The sequence below is a fragment of the Pezoporus occidentalis genome, unplaced genomic scaffold (assembly GCF_034315485.1).
Source record: "Pezoporus occidentalis ecotype Australia unplaced genomic scaffold, CSIRO_AGI_Poc_V1 ctg958, whole genome shotgun sequence".
NCBI classification, from domain to species: domain Eukaryota; kingdom Metazoa; phylum Chordata; class Aves; order Psittaciformes; family Psittacidae; genus Pezoporus; species Pezoporus occidentalis.
The window spans coordinates 1-18,129 of NW_026916323.1; the positions used below are offsets into that span (position 1 = coordinate 1).

The following is an 18,129-nucleotide window of genomic DNA, read 5'->3' on the forward strand; positions in this document are numbered from 1 at the left end:
AACTGCCTCAGAGCGCACGCGCGAGGGAGGGAGGGGCTCTGTGGGCGCGGCTACGCAGCGCACGTGGTTACGTAGTAGGCGGAGCCAAGCGTACGCAGTGGGCGGGGCCGCCGCCGGGCGAGCGGACGCAGGAGGATGGCGGCGGGCGGCAGCCCCGGTCCCGGTCCCGGTCCCGCAGCGGGCCCCGGAGGGGCGGGAGGAGGCGGCGGCCCCGGGTCCCGGCGGGGGAGCGCGTCCCGCGGTGCGGAAGCGGAGGTTTGGAGCCGGAGGGTGCGGGACGTGGTGAGCGCGGCCCCCGGGAACCGGCGCTGCTTCGAGTGCGGGCAGCGCGGCGTCACCTACGTGGACATCACCGTGGGCAGCCTCGTGTGCACCGGCTGCTCCGGCGCGCTGTGAGCGGGGACCGGGCGGCGAGAGGGGCGGGGCCGGCGCAGGGGGCGCGGTGTTACGCTGTACGTAAGGGGCGGGGCCAAACAGGAGGGGGCGTGGCTTTCGCGGAGAGAACGACGGCTGCTGATTGGCTGCAGTTGAGCACGGGGCGGGGTCTTGGGGTGAAAACCCTGATTTTGGGTTCAAAACCCTGATCTTCTTGCCACATCCCTGACTTTGGGGGTGAAACCCCCATTTTTGTGGATAAACCCCCTTGTTTTGGGGTTCAAAACCCTGATTTTGATGCCACATCGCTTATTTTTGAAGAGAAACCCCTGTATTTGGGGATAAAAACTCTAGTGTTGTTTTGAAAACACGGATTTTGGTGCTACTACCCTGATTTTTGGGGTGAAATCCCCATTTTTCGCGTAAAACCTCTGGTTTAGGACTCAAACTCCTGATTTTTGTGCCACATCCCTGACTCTTGGGGTGAAACCCCTATTTTGGGGCATAAAACCCCTGGTTTTGGGTTCAAAACCCTGATTTTGGTGCCACACCCCTGATTTCTGGGGTGATACCCCCTGGTTTTGGGGCTCCCTGCAGGCGGGGGCTGAACCCCCCCCACCGCGTCAAGTCCATTTCCATGACGACCTTCACTGAGGCTGAGGTCCTGTTCCTGCAAGCCCACGGCAACGAGGTCAGCTGAGGACATGGGGGTGGGGGGGGTCACAGGGGTCCCCTGCCCCCCCGTTGTCCCTGTGTGACCCCCCCGTGCCCCCAGGCCTGCCACCGGGTCTGGCTCGGCTCCTTCGACCCCCGCTCCTCACCTCATCCAGACGTCCGCGACCCCCAGAGCCTGAAGGAATTCCTGCAGGATAAATACGAGAGGAAGCGTTGGTACGGACCATGGCGGGGGGAGCACGTTTGGAGATCCCCCCCGCCCCCTTCATTCACCTTTGATACCTTACCCCCATAGGTACGTGGCACCAGAAGCCCCCAAACCCCCCCCAAGCGCTGTGGTTTCCTCCCAGCCACTCCTCGGGGATGCTGGGACACTGCAGCAGGTGACAAGGGGGGGGCTGAAAGAGGGGGCTGCTCATTGTCACCCTATTAACAACCCATTAATGCCCTATTGACATAACATTAACACCCCATTGACACCAAATTAATACCCCATTAATGTCCTATTAACCCACAATAGACAACCCATTAACAGCCATTTAACGCTCTAGTGAGACCCCCCCTTAACATCTCATTGACTTCCAATTAACACCCCATTGACACCCCATTCCCCCCCAGCCCCATCCTGCCCCGCAGCGCCCCCCCCAGCGGACCCGGAAAGCCAGCACCGACCTCTTAGCTGACATCGGGGGGGACCCTTTTGCCACCCCACAACCAGCACCCCCCTTTGCCGCCTTCCCTGGTGAGTGCTGGAGGAGGGGGGCAGCTCAGGGGGTCCTGCCCATAGGGCAAGGACAGGGGAGGGGCGTGGGGGTGACCTGGGACGCCCCCGTCCCCCCCCTTAGGCCCAGCCCAGCCCTGCACTGCGTTCCCCAGTGTCAATGCCTTTGGAGCTGGCCCCGCATTTTTGGGGGCCATAAGTGCATGGAGGGGGAGTTGGGGGTCCCTTGGCAATCTATGGGGGCCTGGGGAGGGGGTTTGGGGTCCCCCACTTCCTTAAGAATACTTCGGGAGTGACCCCCACCATGGCTGTGTCTGTTCCTCCCACCCACAGGGGGCAGTGCTGCAGGGGGTGAAGTCACCTCTGCCCCGCCCACAGGGGGCGGAGCTTCAGTCAGGTACAGAGACACCCCCCCATTGCCCCCCATTATTGGGGGTCAGAAGCTCACCCCCCCCCAATCCTTCCCAACAGCGCCTTCGGGACCCTGCACACCCCCCCGCTACCCTATGGGGGTAAGTTGGGGTTCACCCCCCCTTGGGCTACCCCCAGTGAGGGGGACCCCAGGGTGACCCCTGTGCCCCCCCTCAGGCTACACCAACCCCTTTGTGGCCCCCCCCCGGCCCTGCACCAACCCCTTCCAGAGCGATGGTGAGTGTGAGACCTTCCCCCTCCCCACAACGGGATTTGGGGGTCGCCCAATTCTGATTCCCACCCGCCGTTATTACCCCCTTTAGGTGCTGCTTTGGCCGCCCCCCCACTTCCCAGTGCATTCCCCCCGCCGCTGCAGGCTGATGGTAAGCACCCAGTGTGGGGGGGGTGTGATATATCCCCCCCCCCACTGACCCCCGGCCGCTTTCTCTGCTCCCTTGGCAGGTTCAGCCTTCCGTGGCTTCAACGGTGCCAAAGCCTCAACCAACCCCTTCGTGGTGAGGAGGGGGTCGGGGGGGGGCAATAAAGGGGACGCTGAACCCCCTTTTCTGCCCCTAAACCCTGTCTTTGCTCCCCCCTCCCCAGATGGTCCCGGCTGCCCCCATTGGCATCAAGCACCCGGCCACCAACCCGTTCCTATAGCTGCTACTGCCGCGGTTCGGGGGACACGGGGAACGCCCCCCGCCTTCATCCGGGACCAGGTTCTCTTTTTACGACAGAGCTATCGCGATATCTAATATATATTCGATATAAACTGCGCCTGGCTTCGTCCCTGCCTCACAGCCCTCCCATAAAGATGGCGGCCGCCGTGCTTTGGACGGCAGCAACGGGGGCTTCCATTAACCAAGATGGCGGCGGCCGCTTTACCCCTCTCAACCAATCCGAGCGCCGAGGCCGTGCTGGGGGCGGGGCCTTGGTGAGGCTCAAAGGGGGAGGGAGGAGGGGTCAGGCTTGGGCTCATCCAACACCTCCTGGGGGGGGGGTGGGGGGATGTGATAATTGGGGGGTGTTAATGAGACATCATTAGTGGGGGGGCACAACGTCCCTTTTTGGCTACAGAAAGGGCAAAAATGAACAAAAAGAGCAGGAAAGGCAGGGGGGGAAAGGCAGAATTTACCCCCCACCCATTAGGAGCCAGGTCTTGGGTCCCCCCCCAATACTCACACAGCACTTCCATGTCTATATATAATACATAGCAAATATAATTTAAGAGGATCTCTATCATTAAAATCTTAATTAAAATAATTAATTATAATAATAATTCTAATAATTAATTAGAATAATAACCGTTATAATAATTACAATAAAGAAAGGGGGGGTTCCCCCTCATTCATTTAAGGCTCCCCCTCCCTCCACCCATCCCTGCCTCAGTTTCCCTCATTAAGGCACACGATGGAGCAGGGGAGGAGTTGTGGGTTTACGGGGGGGGTCCCCATGGGTGGGAGTGCCCATAGGCGTGTGTGTCCCCCCCTCAGCACCCAAACAGCGCTCGATACCCAGCATAAAGCAGTGCCATGACCACGCCGTAGAAAAGGGCGAAGCCAGCGAGGAGCCCGGGGGGCAGCAGCTGTGCCTGAGGGGGAAGGGGAAGGGGGGGTGTGGGGGGGGCACATGAGGAGAGGGGGTCACAACCCCCCTCCCATCCCCTTAACACACCCCCCTCCCCAGTTTACCTGCTGGGGATCCCGGGTCCGGTGGCTTCTTGTGGGGCTCAGTTTGGGCTGCGGGGGGTGGGGAGCAGAAGTGGGTCATGGGGGTGTTGGAAGTGCGGGGGGGGGTGTTGGGGGGGGACACTCACAGTAGGGGGGGGGCGCAGGCACTGGGTCAGGCGGGAGAGCAGTTCCTCATTGCCCAGGTGCAGCTGCAGCAGCGACTCAATGCTCTGGGAGGACAAGGGGGGGCCCCTTTAAAGCAATCCCCCCACCATGGGTTTGGGGGGTCCAAACCCCTCCCATTGTGAATAAGGTGGGGGAAATGGGGACCCCCCCTCCCCTTTACCTGTTTCATCTCAGCCATCAGCTCCCCCTCGCTGGTGTCCAGAGGGGCTGTAGGGGAAATGGGTGTCACAAAGTGGGGGGGGGACGGGGACAAGGGGGGGTCACGAGGAGGGGGGCACTTGTGAGTTACCCGGTCTGGAGACCGCTGCATGGGTGGGGGAGCGTAGGAGAACACGGGGGGGGCGGGGGGCTTTGGTTGGAACCTGCATTGAAGAGGGAATGGGGTAATTAACACCCCTATTAATGAAGGTTAGTAAGGGTTGAGCCTAATAAGGGGGGCCTGGAACTCACCAGGGTGCTCCTGGGCTGGGAGGTGGGGCCTGGGTCCGAGAGGCTGTGGGGGAGGAAAGTAGCATCCCCAAATCCCTCATCCCAAACCCATTCCTGTCCCCCCCGCCATAGCCCAAACCCATCCCCATTTCCTGTCCCAAAACCCCCTTTAGCCCCCATTCCCTGACCAATCCCATCCCAGTCCCATGTCCTCATTACCCCCATTCCCAACCCAATTCCCATTCCCGTCCCAATTCCCATTCACATCCCATTCCCTTCCCAATTCCCATCCCATTCCTATCACACACCTGCCACCAGGCGCCTTCCCTGGGAACAAGCCCTGTGAAAGCGGAACACACAAATAATGGTCCTTATATTGAGGGGGGGGCAGGATCTGGGGGTCATCCCTCCCAGTATGGGGCAAGGGAAGGGTGGGGTCAGGGCTGTCACCTCGGGGGGGGGGTCCTCTTCATCCTCCTCAGCATCACTGTCACTGCCTGTGAGGAGGAAAGGGGTGAGGTCCCACTGGGGTAATGGGGGGGCCCTATTGGGGTAATGGGGGTGCTGCCCCCACTCACCGCAGCGCTTGCCCCAGAGCAGCCGCTCTGCAAACTCATCTGTGGACTGAACCAATGCACAACGGGGTGACATCAGGGTGGGGGGCACACAGTTACCCCCCGCCAGCAGCCCAATAACCCCCCCCGGCACCCACCTCATTGCCAGACCAGCGCTTGCTGCCACTGTCCACGCTGTGGAAGCCAGAGTCCAGGCCATGGCGCTGCCGGGGGGGGCTCAGCTCCTCTGTGGGGCTGTGGAGGGGCAAGAACCAGGCTGAGGACCCCAAACCACGCTGGATGGTGGGGAGAAAGGGGGGGCACCCAATTTGACCCCCATTTACCCTGCGGGGGGCGGCGCCCGGGTGGCAGCAGCCTCGGCCTCCAGGTACTTGAAGATGTGGACTTTGCCCTTCAGGCAGATCTAAATCGGGGGGGGGGTTAAGGGATCAGATGGGGTTTGGAGGGGTCTGGTCCCCCCCGGCCATGCTCACCTGCGCGGGGGGGCTCTGCAGGGGGTTGTGCTCGGTGAGGATGCTCTGCAGGTGCCGCAGGCGCCGGTAGCACCGGGGAATCACCACCACCCGGTTGCAGGAAAAGTCGAGGCGCACAAGGGGCAGCTCCGACAGCTCTGGGGAGGGGGGGGTCACTCACATACACAGAGATCAATGGGGTTGGGGGGGATCATTGGGGGATCCCCCCGTGCCCTGCACTCACCCATGGGCAGCGCCGTGAGGAGGTTGCGGCGCAGGTTCAGGTCCCGCAGCGCCCGCAGCTGCCCCAGCCCCGGCGGCAGCGCCCGCAGCGCATTGGAGCTCACGTCCTGGGGAGCATGGGGGGGAGCAGTGACACAAAGCTGGGGGGCTTGGTCCCTGAGTGTCCCCCCGCTTTTCTTGGTGCTCACCAACTGCCTCAGGGCCCCCATGGCGCCGATGTTGTCCGGGAGCTGGGCCAAGCGGTTGTTGCTGGCGTTGAGGACGCGCAGGGGCAGGAGGCAGAGGCAGGGGGGCAGCGAGCTCAGCTGGTTCCGGCTGCACAGGGAGCGATGGGGGGGGTTAACGGGAGGGGGGGGTGAGGAAGTGTTGGGGGGGGGTGGGGGGGGGCAGGACCTGAGGTCGAGGTGGGCGAGTGCCTGGAGATTGGCGATGGCCGGGGGGACGCTGCGCAGGCAGTTGTGGTGCAGGCTCAGCCCCTCCAGCGCCACCAGGTGACAGGCGGCCTCCGGCACCTCCCCGAAGCGGTTGCGGGACAGGTCTGCGGGGAGGGGTCACTCGGGTGGCAGCAGAGAACGGGAGGGATGGGGACAGCCCCGGGTGGGGAGTGACAGGAATGGGGACCCGACGGGTCAAGGACCGTGAGGGAAGGCGCTGACCCCGGGGACAGGGACCAGCGCAGCCGGATCGCCCGGCTCTGCCCGCCCCGGCACCTCCTGGGGCCACCGGAAGCCCAAGGGGAAGGCCCGGGGCAGGTTCAGCCCAAGGGGTGGATGGGGGGGGTTGGACGACACGCGGCTGCGCTGAGCCACGCCGGGGCTATGGGGGGCACCGGGAATAACCGGGATCCCCCTCATCCCCGGTACGGGTAGTGCAGGCCCCACCGGGGAGGGGGCGTGGCCTCACCGGCCTGTGTGGTGTCGCTGAGGTCCCAGCGCCGAGCCGCAGCCGCGGGGAAGGAGCGCAGGCGGCGCCCGGCCAGGATGAGGGTCCCGGAGGCCGCCGCTTCCTCCAGGGCTCGCTCGGTGCCGGCCCCGCCGGGCAGCGGAGGCGGCGGCAGCAGCTGTTGGGCCTCTGCCGCCGCCGCCATGGCGGCAGAGCTCCGCACCCCGCGGCCGCCGCTGCTCGACTGCGCGACCGGAAGCTGCGGCCAGGGGAGGTGGAGCCCGCGAGGAGGCGGGGCCACAGCGGCAGCCAATGAGAGAGGGAGGAGGGGAGGGGGCGTGGCCAAAAGGTAAACATGCGCGTGAGGGGCGGGCTTGCTGACCGGTTGCAACCAATCCCAGCGCGGGAAGGGGAAGAGCACATCTCCACCAATCAAGAACGAAAAGAGCTGGTCGCCTAGCAACGCGACTCCGGCGGGCCCCGCACAGCCAATGGCATTTGAGGGGGCGGGAGGCAGGCATGTGATTGGTGTGCATTCGCCCAATCACGCTTAGAGAGCGGCAGGAAAGGCGCTCCTAACGCTCTGATTGGCCTCTCCTAAGCAAGCCCCGCCTCCCAAAAGCAGACCACGCCTCTTTCCCCACTGTGGCCGTGCCCCCCTCCCGCCTTGGCCCCAAACCTCAAACCCCGCCCCCTTGGCCACTCTTAAAGGCGCCGCTCGCTCTAAAACCAATGGGGGGGGACGGGGGGGGAACGGACCCGTCCACGTGGCAGCGGGGGGGGGGGTCAGAGTCTGTGTCTGCACCCTTTAATTGCATGAAGGGAAGGGGGGGCCCGCGGGGGGGGCTCAGGCACTGCCCCGGCACGGCCGCTTGCTGAGGTTGCCCAGGACCTGCTGCTGCTGCGGCCGGAACGGGACCACGAAGGCATCGGGGGGCAGCAGCGCCCCCCCGTCCTCCCCCACCCGCCCCATCAGGATGTAGCTGGAGCCTGGAAGAGATTTTGGGGGGGGTGGGTGTGAGGATTGAGGGGGTACAAGGACACCCCCCGCCCCCCGAATCCCGCCATGTCCTGCACCCACCTTTCTTGAGGCCAGGGCAGAGCCGGCAGGGCAGGCGCAGGCGCAGGGTGGCCCCCTTGGCCGGGGAGGGCACCCCCAGCGCCCCCACTTTGTAGAGGCCCAGGATGGAGACCACGGCCCAGCCTTGCTCCTGGGGGGGGGCCCGCGACAACGACTTCACCGTCCCCGTCAGCACTGTGGACCCAGAGACAGCCCTGGCCCCATTAACGCCGTGGAGGGGGGGGGCTTCAACCACCCCCAGACCCCCCTATAGGGGTCCCCATCCCCATCACCCCCTATGGGGGCCCTCACCAAAGTCGCTGGCGCAGAAGCTGCTCTGCAGCGACCCCGCGCGGCGGCACCGCTCGGGGCAGGCGCTGCCGGTGCCCGGTTTGGGGCTGGGGGCCGCGGTGGGGGGGGGCTTCCCTTTGCCCTTGGCCCCTTCGGCGGGGTGGGACGGGGAAGGCGCTCCGGGAGGGCTCCGCAGGACGTAGGAGGCCGAGAAGCCGTCGGCCGTGACGCTGAGGTCGGACACGAACTGGACCAGGAGCTCTGGGCCCGAGGACACAATGGGGCTGGGGGGGGGCACGGGGGGGTCAGGGAGGGTTGGGGGGCGTCAGGAAGGGGTTGGGGTGGTCAGGATGGGGTTTGGGGGGGTCAGGAAGGGGTTAGGGGGCATTAGGATGGGGTTTGGGGGGTCAGGATGGGGTGGGAGGGGTCAGGGTGTGGTTGAGGGGACCAGGGTGGGGTTGGGGGGGCTCCCTCCTTTGGGGGGGCTCACCCCGGTGTCTCCTCCCCGCAGAACCTCCCCACCCTGCGGGCATCGTCAGAGCGGCCCCCGTCGAACACGGCCACGTGATCGTATCTGCAGTGAGCATCCGGCTCCACATCGAACTTCCCGAAGCGCAGCTCCACCACCTGTGGACCCTCCCTTTAACGTCTGCAATGGGACCCTCTACAGTCCCCCACTGACACCCATAGCCCCCCACTGACACCCATTAACCCCCATAGCCCCCATTGATACTCATATCCAGGACCCCCCCATTGACACCCATAGCCAGGACCCCCCATTAATGCCTTAATGCCCATAGCTGGGACTCCCTATTGACACCCATAGGCGGGACCCCCCATAGCCCCACATTGACACGCATAGCCGGGACCCCCCCATTAATACCCATGGCCGGGACTCCCTATTGACACCCATAGCCAGGACCCCCCATACCCCCACATTGACACGCATAGCCAGGACCCCCCCATTAACTCCCATAGCCAGGATCCCCACACTGACACCCATAAACAGGATCCCCAATTGACACCTGTAGCCAGGTCCCCACCATTGACACCCATGGCCGGGACCCCCCACTTTAACCCCCAAAGCCGGGCCCCTTCGGACCTTGTCAGGGGGGGCTCGGATGTGCCACGTGCAGCTGACGCCGGGGGGGTAATTCTCCTCGGGCCAGTTGGGGGAGCTCAGGCTCCCCTGGGGCTTCTCCAGGCGCCCCCCACAGAACTGATTCTCTAAAAGGAGAGGGGGAACCATTTGAAGAGGGGGGGGCACAAACCACAATCGACTTCCCCCACCCCTTTACTCTGCACCGCTGGCATCTGCTCTGCACTGGGACCCCCAAACTCCCCCTCCCCACAATGATTCCCTGTGGGGGGGGGGTGATGCCAGAGCCATGCAATGGGAAGTTGGGGGTGCAGGACCCCCCCCTCCCGGTGTGTTCGGAGCCAATTGGGGGGGGGGTACTCACCATCAAAATAGTGCCAGGACTCCCCAAATAAAGGGGGGGGGGATGGAGCCCCAAGCGGCAGCGTCCCTGGGGCGGCCCTACAAAAGGTCCCGAGGGTTGGGGGGGTCGGGGTCCATGGGGTCTGTCGGGGTCTATTGGGGGTCCCTGCTCTCTGCCGGCAGTGCCTCCCCCATTCCCGTTCCCATTCCCATTCCCGCACCGTGTCCCGGCCCGGGCCCGGCGCTGAACCAGGCGAGGAAGCCTCTCCCGGCCGTGGCCCCGTCGCTCTCCATCCGCAGCAGTAACCGGTTACCGGGAGCCCGCAGCGGGCCCGGCCGGAAGGTGCCGCAGTAGCGGCCGAGGAGCGGCGGGGCCGGGCCGGAGCCCCCGAACACCGACAGCGAATCGAAGCGGCAGCGGGCGTCCGGCTCCAGGTCGAAGACCCGGAAGGACAGCGAGGCCGTTTGCCCCTCGGGGACCTGCGGGGGAAGGGGACGACACGGGCGCTGTGAGCGCGCCCGGGGCACCAGGGGGTACCGGGGTAAGGCTGGGGGACCCGGGGTGTCCGTACCGTGATGCTCCATGTGCAGTTGCTGTGGGGCGGGTAGTGCCGCGGGAAGCCCTCGCTGGCCACGTAGCCCGATTCGCCGCGGAGCTCCCCCCCGCACGGGAACACGGGCCTGGGGACGGGGTAACCGGTTACCGGAGCTGGGACCGGGGTGAATGGGGGGGGGTGTCTCGGTTATGGGGAGGGGGGGGCCGTTACCTGGTGAGGTTGGGGGCCGGGTCCTGCCCCTCGGCCGGGCACAGGGCGCTGAGCAGCAGCGGGAGCAGCACCGGGACCCGGCTCATGGCGCCGAGTGGCGACGGGGGGGGAACGGAACGAGGCCACGGCCACAAAGGGGCGGAGACAAGGGCAGACACGCCCCCAACGCGCTGTGGTTGAATGGGGAAGACGCGGGGGCGTGGGAAGACGGGCGGAGCTTCCCACCCGTATTCCCTTTAATGGAGAAAGGGGCGGGGTGACGCTACCAGCTGCACCTCCTTAAATGGCAAGGGGGGCGGTGCCTCGGCAAGCCACGTTCCCCAATGCCCTTTAATGGCGAAACGGGCAGGGTAGAGCCAAGAGGCGGAGTCTTCTCCAAGGCACGTCCCCGCTATGTCCTTTAATGGCGAAGGAGGCGGGGCCACATGCGGGGGGCGGTGTTTCCGCGTGCCACGCCCCCAGGGGTTGTTGCCATATATGGGAGAAAAGGCGTGGAGAGTCCTCCACACCCCCTCACAGCCACGAAAGTGGGCGTGGTTTCCCGCGGGGGCGTGGCCACCGGCTGGCGCGGGACAGGTCGGGTCTTTCATGAGCTTTTCCTCTTTAATTAGGGGTCACCCCTTAATGAGCACCTCCCCCTCATTGGGCCCCCCCCTTCCCGGGGACCATCTCTAAGCGTGGGGGCCCCGCGACTTGAGGTCCGGCGCCGAGCGCTGCCGCCGGATGCGCGGCGGGGTCCTCCCGCTTAGGGGGCGCCCTTCGGCGTGAGGAGGGGGCGTGTCCGCGGCGGCCGTGGGCGTGTCCTCGGCGAGGGGCGTGGCCCGGTGCTGGGGGTTGCTCTTAAAGGGGAAGCGCAGGCGGGCGGGGTCCTGCAGGGGGCGTGGCCGCAGCGCCGGCGGTTGTAGCGCCCCCCAGAGGCGCGCCTGCTCCTGCCGCAGCCAGCGGAGGCGGCCGCGCCGGAACGCGGGGTCCCGTTGCATGAGCAGCGACAGCCGCGAGGGGGGCGAGGGCGGCGGCGACGGGGAGGGGGCGGCCGGGCTGGGGGGGGACGGGGACGGGTCGGGGTCGTCGTCGTCCTGTGGGGGGTAAAGGGGAACACGGGGGGTTACGGGGGTGCGGGGGGGCTGGGCTCGGGCCGTGGGGTGCCCGTGGGGCGCTCACCGCGGGCAGGGGCAGGGCGCGCTCCATGCGCCCCACGCGGTCCCGCAGCGCCCGGAGCTGCTCGTCCTTGGCGCTGTTCTGGCGCCTCACGTCCCGCAGGATCCCCGCCAGGCGCTGCAGGTGCGCGCGCAGCCCGGCCACCTCCGCACCGGCACCACCGGTGTCCTCGGTGTCCCCCGGGGCCCCCCGGCTCCGCGGCGGCTCCGGCGTCAGCGCCCGGCGCTGCGGGATCTGGTAAACCCGGAGCGGCTCCCGGCGCCTCCCAGTGCGACGCGGGGAGGGGGGCACGGCCTGGAGGAGGCAGGAGGTGATGGACACCCAAGGGACATTGAGGACCACACATCCCATATCCTATATCCTACATCCCATATTCCATATCCGATATCCCACATCCCATATCCCACATTCCATATCCTATATCCCATATCCCACATCCCATGGCCTCATATCCCACATCCCATGTCCTCATATCCCAAATCCTATATCCCATATCCCACATTCCATATCCTATATCCCATATCCCACATCCCATGTCCTCATATCCCACATCCTATATCCCATATCCCACATCTCATATTCCACACCCCATCTCCCATATACCACATCCCATATCCCATACCCATATCCCTCACCTCTCGCTGCTCCTCAGCTGTTTCCTCCTCTCCCTGGTGCCGGTTCTCTGGGTCCTGCAGCCTGTGGGGCACACACATAGGGTGACCCCCCCACATCCCCCCATTGTCCCCCTGCCCACTGTCCCCATTGCCCTCACCTGGGGATCCCCCCTGGCCGCACGTCAATGCCCTGCAGCTCCAGCAGCTCCCGCTGTGCCTGGCTCCAGTCCGGGGGGGTCTCGGGGGGGCCCTGGCTCCGCTCGCGCTCCCTGTCCTGCTCCCGCTGGCGCCGCGCCTGCTCCGGGTGCGTGAAGCGGAAGACGTGGCTCTGGCCCAGCACCAGGCGGCTTCCTGGGGGAATGGCAGAAATGGGGGGAAAATGGGGATGTGGGGGAGTCAGAAATGGGGTGGTTCAGGTAGGAATTGGGGTTTTAGAGGGGGAAAATGGAGGTATGGGGGGCGTTTTGCGGTAGTTTAGGGTTTTGGGGTGTTTTTTGCTGTTTCGGTGAGTTTTGGAGTGGTTTTGGCGTGTTTTAGGGGTCCTTACCTGATTGGAGCACCACGGGCTCCGTCACCCGCTGCCCATTGACATAGGTCTCAGCTCCCTCACACGGCTCCAGCGTCACCACCACTGGTTTGGGGGGGACACACACAAAGGGGGTTCACGACACCGAGAAGTGGGGGGACCCCCCAAATCCACCCCAATCCCACCCAAAACCCCATCTGCCCCTTAGCACCCCATACCTGAGGGGGCTGCAGCACCCTGCTCCCATGGCAGCAGTGGGGGGGGGGGATAAAGAAGAATTATGGGGTGCAAAGGGGGTGGAAGGGGAAGCGGGGGGCACCCCCAAAGGGGGTTTCCTACCTTCACCCGTGGGGCCGGGCTGGCTGCGGAACAGGCAATGCTGCTCCTCAATGAGGGGTCCTGAGAGCTTGATGTCCACATTCACTCGACCCACTCTATGAGGGTGCAATAAGTTGGGGTCCCTACAGGGGTGTGGGGGTGTCTATAGGGGTTTGGGGTTCATATAGGGCTTGGAGTGCCCCATTCACCTGGTGACCCCATCCTTGATGTGGTACAGGAGGCACTCAGACATCAGGGGGTCCTCATTGAGGTTCACCAAATGCGGGGTCTTTATGGGGGGGAAACCCCAAAAATAAGCCTTTGGGGGTCAAAGGGGGTTGCCCCATAGCGGGGTGGGGGGGGTGGGGGTGTTCCCCCGGGGCCTCGCCTTTTTAGGGGTGAAGACCCCAACGGTGCCGCCGTCCTCCCGCAGCGCTACGCCCATCTCGGCCAACAGCGCCTCCCTGTGGACAGAGAGGGTATTGCGGGTGATGGGGGGTAATGGGGAGAGTTTGGGGGGGCATGGGGCTAGGAGGGGGTTGGGGGCCCCATGTGGATGATTTGGGGTGCAATTGATGGGGTTTGGGGTGTTTCGGGGTGTTCTGGAGTGTTTTGAGTGGCTTTGGACTGTTCTGGGGTGGTTTTGGATGGGTTTAGGGTGGTTTTGAGGTTTTTTGGGGGTGCGTTTTGGCGTTTTTGGGTGTTTCACGGTGGTTTTGAGGTATTTTAGGGGTGATTTGGGGAGGTTTTGGAGTGTTTTTGGGTATTTTAGGAGTGGTTTTGAGTGTTTTAGGGGTGTTTGCTGTGCTAGCTCCCCCCGCACCGCTCCAGCCGCAGCGCCTCCGTCCGACGCAGCTTCTGCTCCCAGGTTTCGTTCAGGTCTGCTATGATCTTCTCCGTCTCCTGGGGGGACCCACGATGGGGGGTGTCTTGGGGGTCTTTCTGGGGTGGTTTGGGGTTGTTTTGGGGTGGTTTGGGGAGTTTTTTGGGGAGTCACCTGCAGCCTCTCCATCGCCTCCGCAGCGCTGAGAGCAGGCAGTGGCTCCGTGGCCCCATTGACAGCGGCGGGAGGGGGTGGCTCGGCAGGGGGGGGTTCAGCGGGGGGCTCTGGTGGGGCAGATATGGGGGTTAAGGGGGGCTTAGAAGCCACCGGTGCCCCCAGACCAACAAGCACCCCACAACCCCCCCCCCAGCATCCCCTAAACCCCCCCAACCCCCCCCATGTGCCCCCGGTACCCACCGTGGTTGGGCCCGGCGCGGGGCGGGCCCTGCGCGCGGAGCAGTTCCCGCAGCCGCGCCACCTCCCGCCGCAGCTCGCGGATGAGGCGCGCGTTCGGGTCCTCGTTCACCACCGCGTGGCACCGGATGTGCCGCGTCCGGTCCGCATACCTGGGGGAAGGCAGAGAGGAGGTGGGGCACCCAAAACAGCTCCAATATACCCCGAAACACCCCAAAATAGCCCTGAAACACCCAAAATCAGCCCCAAAACCACACCCAAACACCCCCTAACCCCCCCGAAATACCTGTAGGACACCCTAAAACCACCTCAAAACCACCCCCAAAACACTCCCGAAACACCCCTATGTACGCCCAGATCCCCAAAACATCCCTAAACAACCCCGAACTACCATGTAACACCCCAAACCATCGTAAAACCATCCCAAAATACTCCAAAACACTCAAACCACCCCAAAGCCCCCTCACCTCAGGGTGCTCAGCGTCTCCTCATAGTTGATGTCAGCCGGGCTCAGTGCCGCGATCATGGCAGTGCGGGAATTGCCTCCTATGCAAAGGAGCAGGAAGGGCTCATGGGGGTAATGAGGACTCCCCTTATTGTTATGACCCCCCCAAACCTAAAACAGCCCCCCAATACCTTAAGCACCCCCCTAAAACCTTAAATACCCCCCAAAACCCTCACCCAGGTTCTCCTTCAGCAGCCAGGTCAGCACCGAGTCACGGTAGGGGATGAAATCTGGCTTCTTCTTCTTGTTTTGCTGTGGGATAACGGGATAAAGGAGGGAATGGGAGGGAAAAGGGGGGTCCCTATAACTGGGGGTGTCCTGGAGCTGGGGGGAGTCCCCCCAGTTGTTTGCAATGGGGGGAAATGGGGTCGTCCCTCCCCACTCACCGCCTCGGCCAGGGCAGAGATGACTTTGCCTAGCGTGGTCAGGGACTTGTTGATGTTGGCACCCTCCTGTGGGGGGGCGAGGATGGAGTGAGGTTTAGGGGTACGGGTTGGGGGTCCTCTCCCCCCATTGACCCCCCCTCCCGGTGTCACCTTAAGGCGCGTCCCTGAGGTCCCGGCGTGGTCGGCACGTTCACTGCCCGCCAGGTCCACCAGGCTGATGCGGCTGACCTGGGCACGGGGGCAATGGGGGGGATTCAGGGGGTCCTTGGGGTGTATTTAGGGGTGTATTTTGGGGTGTAATTTGGCCTTTATTTTGGTGGATTTTGGGCTGTATTTGAGTATATCTTTGGGTATTTGGGGGTGATTCGGGGTTATTTTGGAGTATGTTTTGGAGTGATTCAGAAGGTATTTACAGGTGTATTTAGGGCACATTGCAGCTGTATTTTGCATATATTTGGCTGCAGTGGGGTGAAGATTGGGGTGTATTTGGGGTGCAACAGGCTGTATTTGGTTGTACTTTGGGGTGATTCAGCGTGTATTTAGGGATGTGTTTGGGGGCTGTATTTGGGTGTATTTAGGGCTGTATTTGGGTATATTTAGGGCTATATTTTGGCTGCATTTAGGATTGTATTTGGGGTGTTATGGGCTGAATTGGTGCTTATTTGGGGTGTTTTAGAGTGTATTTTGGGGTGTATTAGGATGTATTTGGGGTGTATTTTGGGGTGTTCTGCTGCTGTATTTGGTTTGTGTTTTGGGTGTATTTAGGGCTAATTTTTGGCTGTATTTGGGAGTATATTTGGGGTGTTTTGGGGTGCATTGGTGCCTATTTGGGGTGCTCACCTTCTCACTGCAAAGCTGGCTGAGCGGGTCGCGGCGCCGCTGGCTCAGGACGATGCTCAGCACCGCGTGGGACCGGCTGCTCGATGCGTTCATGGCTGTGGCCGCCACCGTCCTGGGACCGGGTCAATGCAATGGGTGTGTTAACGGGGGGGGGGGTACCCCAGAAGGGGTGGGAGGGGTCCATGGGGGGGTGTCCCCGTGCCCCCCCTCACCGCGCCTTGTTGCCGCTGTCCAGCAGCTCGGCGATGTCGCCGAGGGACGTCACCGCCAGGCGCGACAGGTCCTGCACGTAGGGGCCCAGCAGGGGGTGCTCGCGCACCCGCAGCCCCCCCCGCCCGCGCGGGGTGAGCAGGTCCCGAACCCGCTCGCAATAGATCTCCATGTAACTGACCTGGGGGGAGTGGACGGCACCAAAGTTGGGGGGGGCAAGATGGGGCTCCCCCAAAGGGAGGGGTTTCTACAATATGAAGGGGACTCCCAAACGCCCCATGGGGGTTCATTCACCTCCACCGAGAAGGACACCTCGGAGGACCCCTCCTTTGCGACGCGGGCAAACAGATCCTCACAAAGCTGGGGGGGGAGGGGCAGCGGTGGGGGGGGGGGCCTGAACCCCCAAACTCCCCCATAGCCCCCTCCAAACCCCCATCCCCGGACCTGCGGGATGAGGCCGCGCTGCCCCGGCTCCGCACGGCCCATCATGGTGTAGGACTTGCCGGCGCCGGTCTGTCCGTAGGCCAGCACGCAGACGTTGTAGCCGCGGAAGGCGTGGAGCAGCAGCTCTGCTCCGATGGCCTCATACACGCGGTGCTGGGAGGCGAAGTGCGGGTCCTCCTCCTGTGTATGGCAGCGTCAGGGACCCCCAAAGCACCCCCGTAACAGCCCCAAACCAGCACCAAAAGAGCCCTGAAACAGCCCCAAAACAGCCGTGAAACAGCCCTGAAATAACCCTAATATAGCCCTGAAACAGCCCCAAAACAACCCCAAAACAGCCGTGAAACAGCACCAAACCATCAACAAAACAGCCTCAAAAGAGGCTCCTTGTGCCCCACAATAAGCCCCGGTACCCACCGAGGTGTGGGACCAGAAGGAGTAGTCGAAGGTGAAGCTCTTGGTGCTGTCATTGGGGAGCTTGGGGTTGGTGATGCCTGGGGGGAGATGGGGGATGTGGGGATACGGGGACATGGGATAAGTGGATGTGGATATGGGGATACACAGGGACATGGGAGGACATTGGGATGGGGGGATATACGGCAACATGGAGATACAGGACATGGGTATGTGGAGACATAGGATATGGGGGGACATGGGTGTATGGGACATGGGGGGGTCACACGGGGACACGGGGGGGGTCACAGTGACCCAGGGGGGTCACATGTCCCCTGTGTCACCCCCCTGCCCCTTGTTGTCATCTTGCCGCTATCTTTAGCTCGGTGGCAGCTGCTGTTCCCGGCCAGCGGCCAGGGAAAGCGGGAATGGTTGGGAATAGGGGGGCGGTGGTGGGAATGGGGTGTCTGGGAATAGGGGTGCACAGGGGGGTCACTCACACGTGGTGTTGCCACACATCTGGATCACGCACTTGGCCTGGCGCTGGGTCTCACGGGCGTTGAACGGCCGGACCCGGACGGCCACGGTCACAGAGGCTCCAGCCATGGTCACCCTGCTCCGGGCACAGGGATACATGGACACATGGACGGACACATGGACACACACATGGATCCCGGCCGGATGAAGGGGGGATCCCATCTGGATCCATGTGTATCTCCCTCCCAACACCTTTACCCAAGGAGAAGCCTATAAATAGCCCTGGCATGAAGCCGGGACATGGAAAGAGCTGGAAGCCGGGAATTCCGCCCCCGCCCCCCAGCACCTATCGGGGGCTTGGAGGCGAGGGACGAGGTGGGGGGGAAAGTTGGGGTTTGGGACCCCGAAAACTTCCCTAAACCCCCCCAAAACCCTGCCCCATGGACCCTTTGGACCCCCCTCCCCCTCGGTCACTCACCTGCCCCGAGGGTCCTCATCCCCCCGCCCCACAGGCGGTGATCGCGATCGCGGACCCGATCCCGGTCCCGATCCCGGTTCCGGACCCGATCCCGGGCCCCGGGCTCCGGCATCGTCCAAGGCCGGGCCTCGGGGCGGGCTTGGGAGGCGGTGACGTACGAGGGGGCGTGGTGGGACAGCGCCTGGACACGCCCAGCCTTAAAGGGACAGCGGGGACCCCGTGATCCATCCGTATCCATTGTTATCTATCATTGTCCATCGTTATCCCAACATTGTTCCCACTTTTTTCCTCGTCTTCCCTCAGTTTTCCCTCACTATCCATAACTTTTTCACTATTTTCCTGTCATTATCACTTAACTTCCCTTTTTT

General features: G+C 63.5%; 4 protein-coding genes across 4 annotated transcripts; 1 reads left to right on the forward strand and 3 right to left on the reverse strand.

Moving 5' to 3' along the window:
* The first annotated feature begins 89 nt into the window (after positions 1-89).
* On the forward strand, positions 90-4,188 carry AGFG2 (ArfGAP with FG repeats 2). The gene is given in 13 exon segments (XM_062606335.1): positions 90-392; positions 973-1,066; positions 1,151-1,266; positions 1,346-1,433; positions 1,669-1,796; positions 1,927-1,963; positions 2,065-2,168; positions 2,243-2,283; positions 2,360-2,419; positions 2,506-2,565; positions 2,645-2,697; positions 2,786-2,856; positions 4,166-4,188. Coding segments are annotated over 12 exon segments (1,095 nt in total). The 5' UTR covers positions 90-135; the 3' UTR covers positions 2,843-2,856; positions 4,166-4,188.
* On the reverse strand, positions 3,643-6,872 carry LOC134157423 (leucine-rich repeat and calponin homology domain-containing protein 4-like). The gene is given in 16 exon segments (XM_062606334.1): positions 3,643-3,773; positions 3,874-3,921; positions 3,999-4,082; positions 4,199-4,245; positions 4,328-4,400; positions 4,489-4,531; positions 4,776-4,815; positions 4,818-4,964; positions 5,046-5,091; positions 5,180-5,276; positions 5,366-5,445; positions 5,516-5,652; positions 5,739-5,844; positions 5,926-6,052; positions 6,131-6,275; positions 6,641-6,872. Coding segments are annotated over 16 exon segments (1,506 nt in total). The 5' UTR covers positions 6,825-6,872; the 3' UTR covers positions 3,643-3,671.
* A 539-nt stretch (positions 6,873-7,411) lies between these two features.
* PCOLCE (procollagen C-endopeptidase enhancer) lies at positions 7,412-10,414 on the reverse strand (the record flags this gene model as incomplete). The annotated part of the gene is made up of 8 exons (XM_062606338.1): positions 7,412-7,609; positions 7,701-7,874; positions 7,992-8,254; positions 8,461-8,597; positions 9,073-9,197; positions 9,633-9,891; positions 9,984-10,092; positions 10,179-10,414. Coding segments are annotated over 8 exons (1,446 nt in total), but the record flags the coding sequence as incomplete, so codon positions are not given.
* A 348-nt stretch (positions 10,415-10,762) lies between these two features.
* Positions 10,763-17,910, reverse strand: LOC134157425 (kinesin-like protein KIF1C). The gene is made up of 22 exons (XM_062606336.1): positions 17,762-17,910; positions 17,307-17,419; positions 16,831-16,907; positions 16,417-16,596; positions 16,267-16,332; positions 15,975-16,153; positions 15,763-15,874; positions 15,073-15,150; positions 14,923-14,988; positions 14,713-14,788; positions 14,499-14,577; positions 14,035-14,183; positions 13,792-13,901; positions 13,618-13,697; positions 13,153-13,258; positions 13,004-13,119; positions 12,816-12,910; positions 12,498-12,581; positions 12,109-12,301; positions 11,972-12,032; positions 11,340-11,630; positions 10,763-11,254 (listed from the first exon to the last, which is right to left on the reverse strand). The coding sequence occupies exons 2-22, from the start codon at positions 17,410-17,412 to the stop codon at positions 10,850-10,852; spliced, it is 2,709 nt and encodes a 902-aa protein (XP_062462320.1). The 5' UTR covers positions 17,413-17,419; positions 17,762-17,910; the 3' UTR covers positions 10,763-10,849.
* Positions 17,911-18,129: the final 219 nt, after the last annotated feature.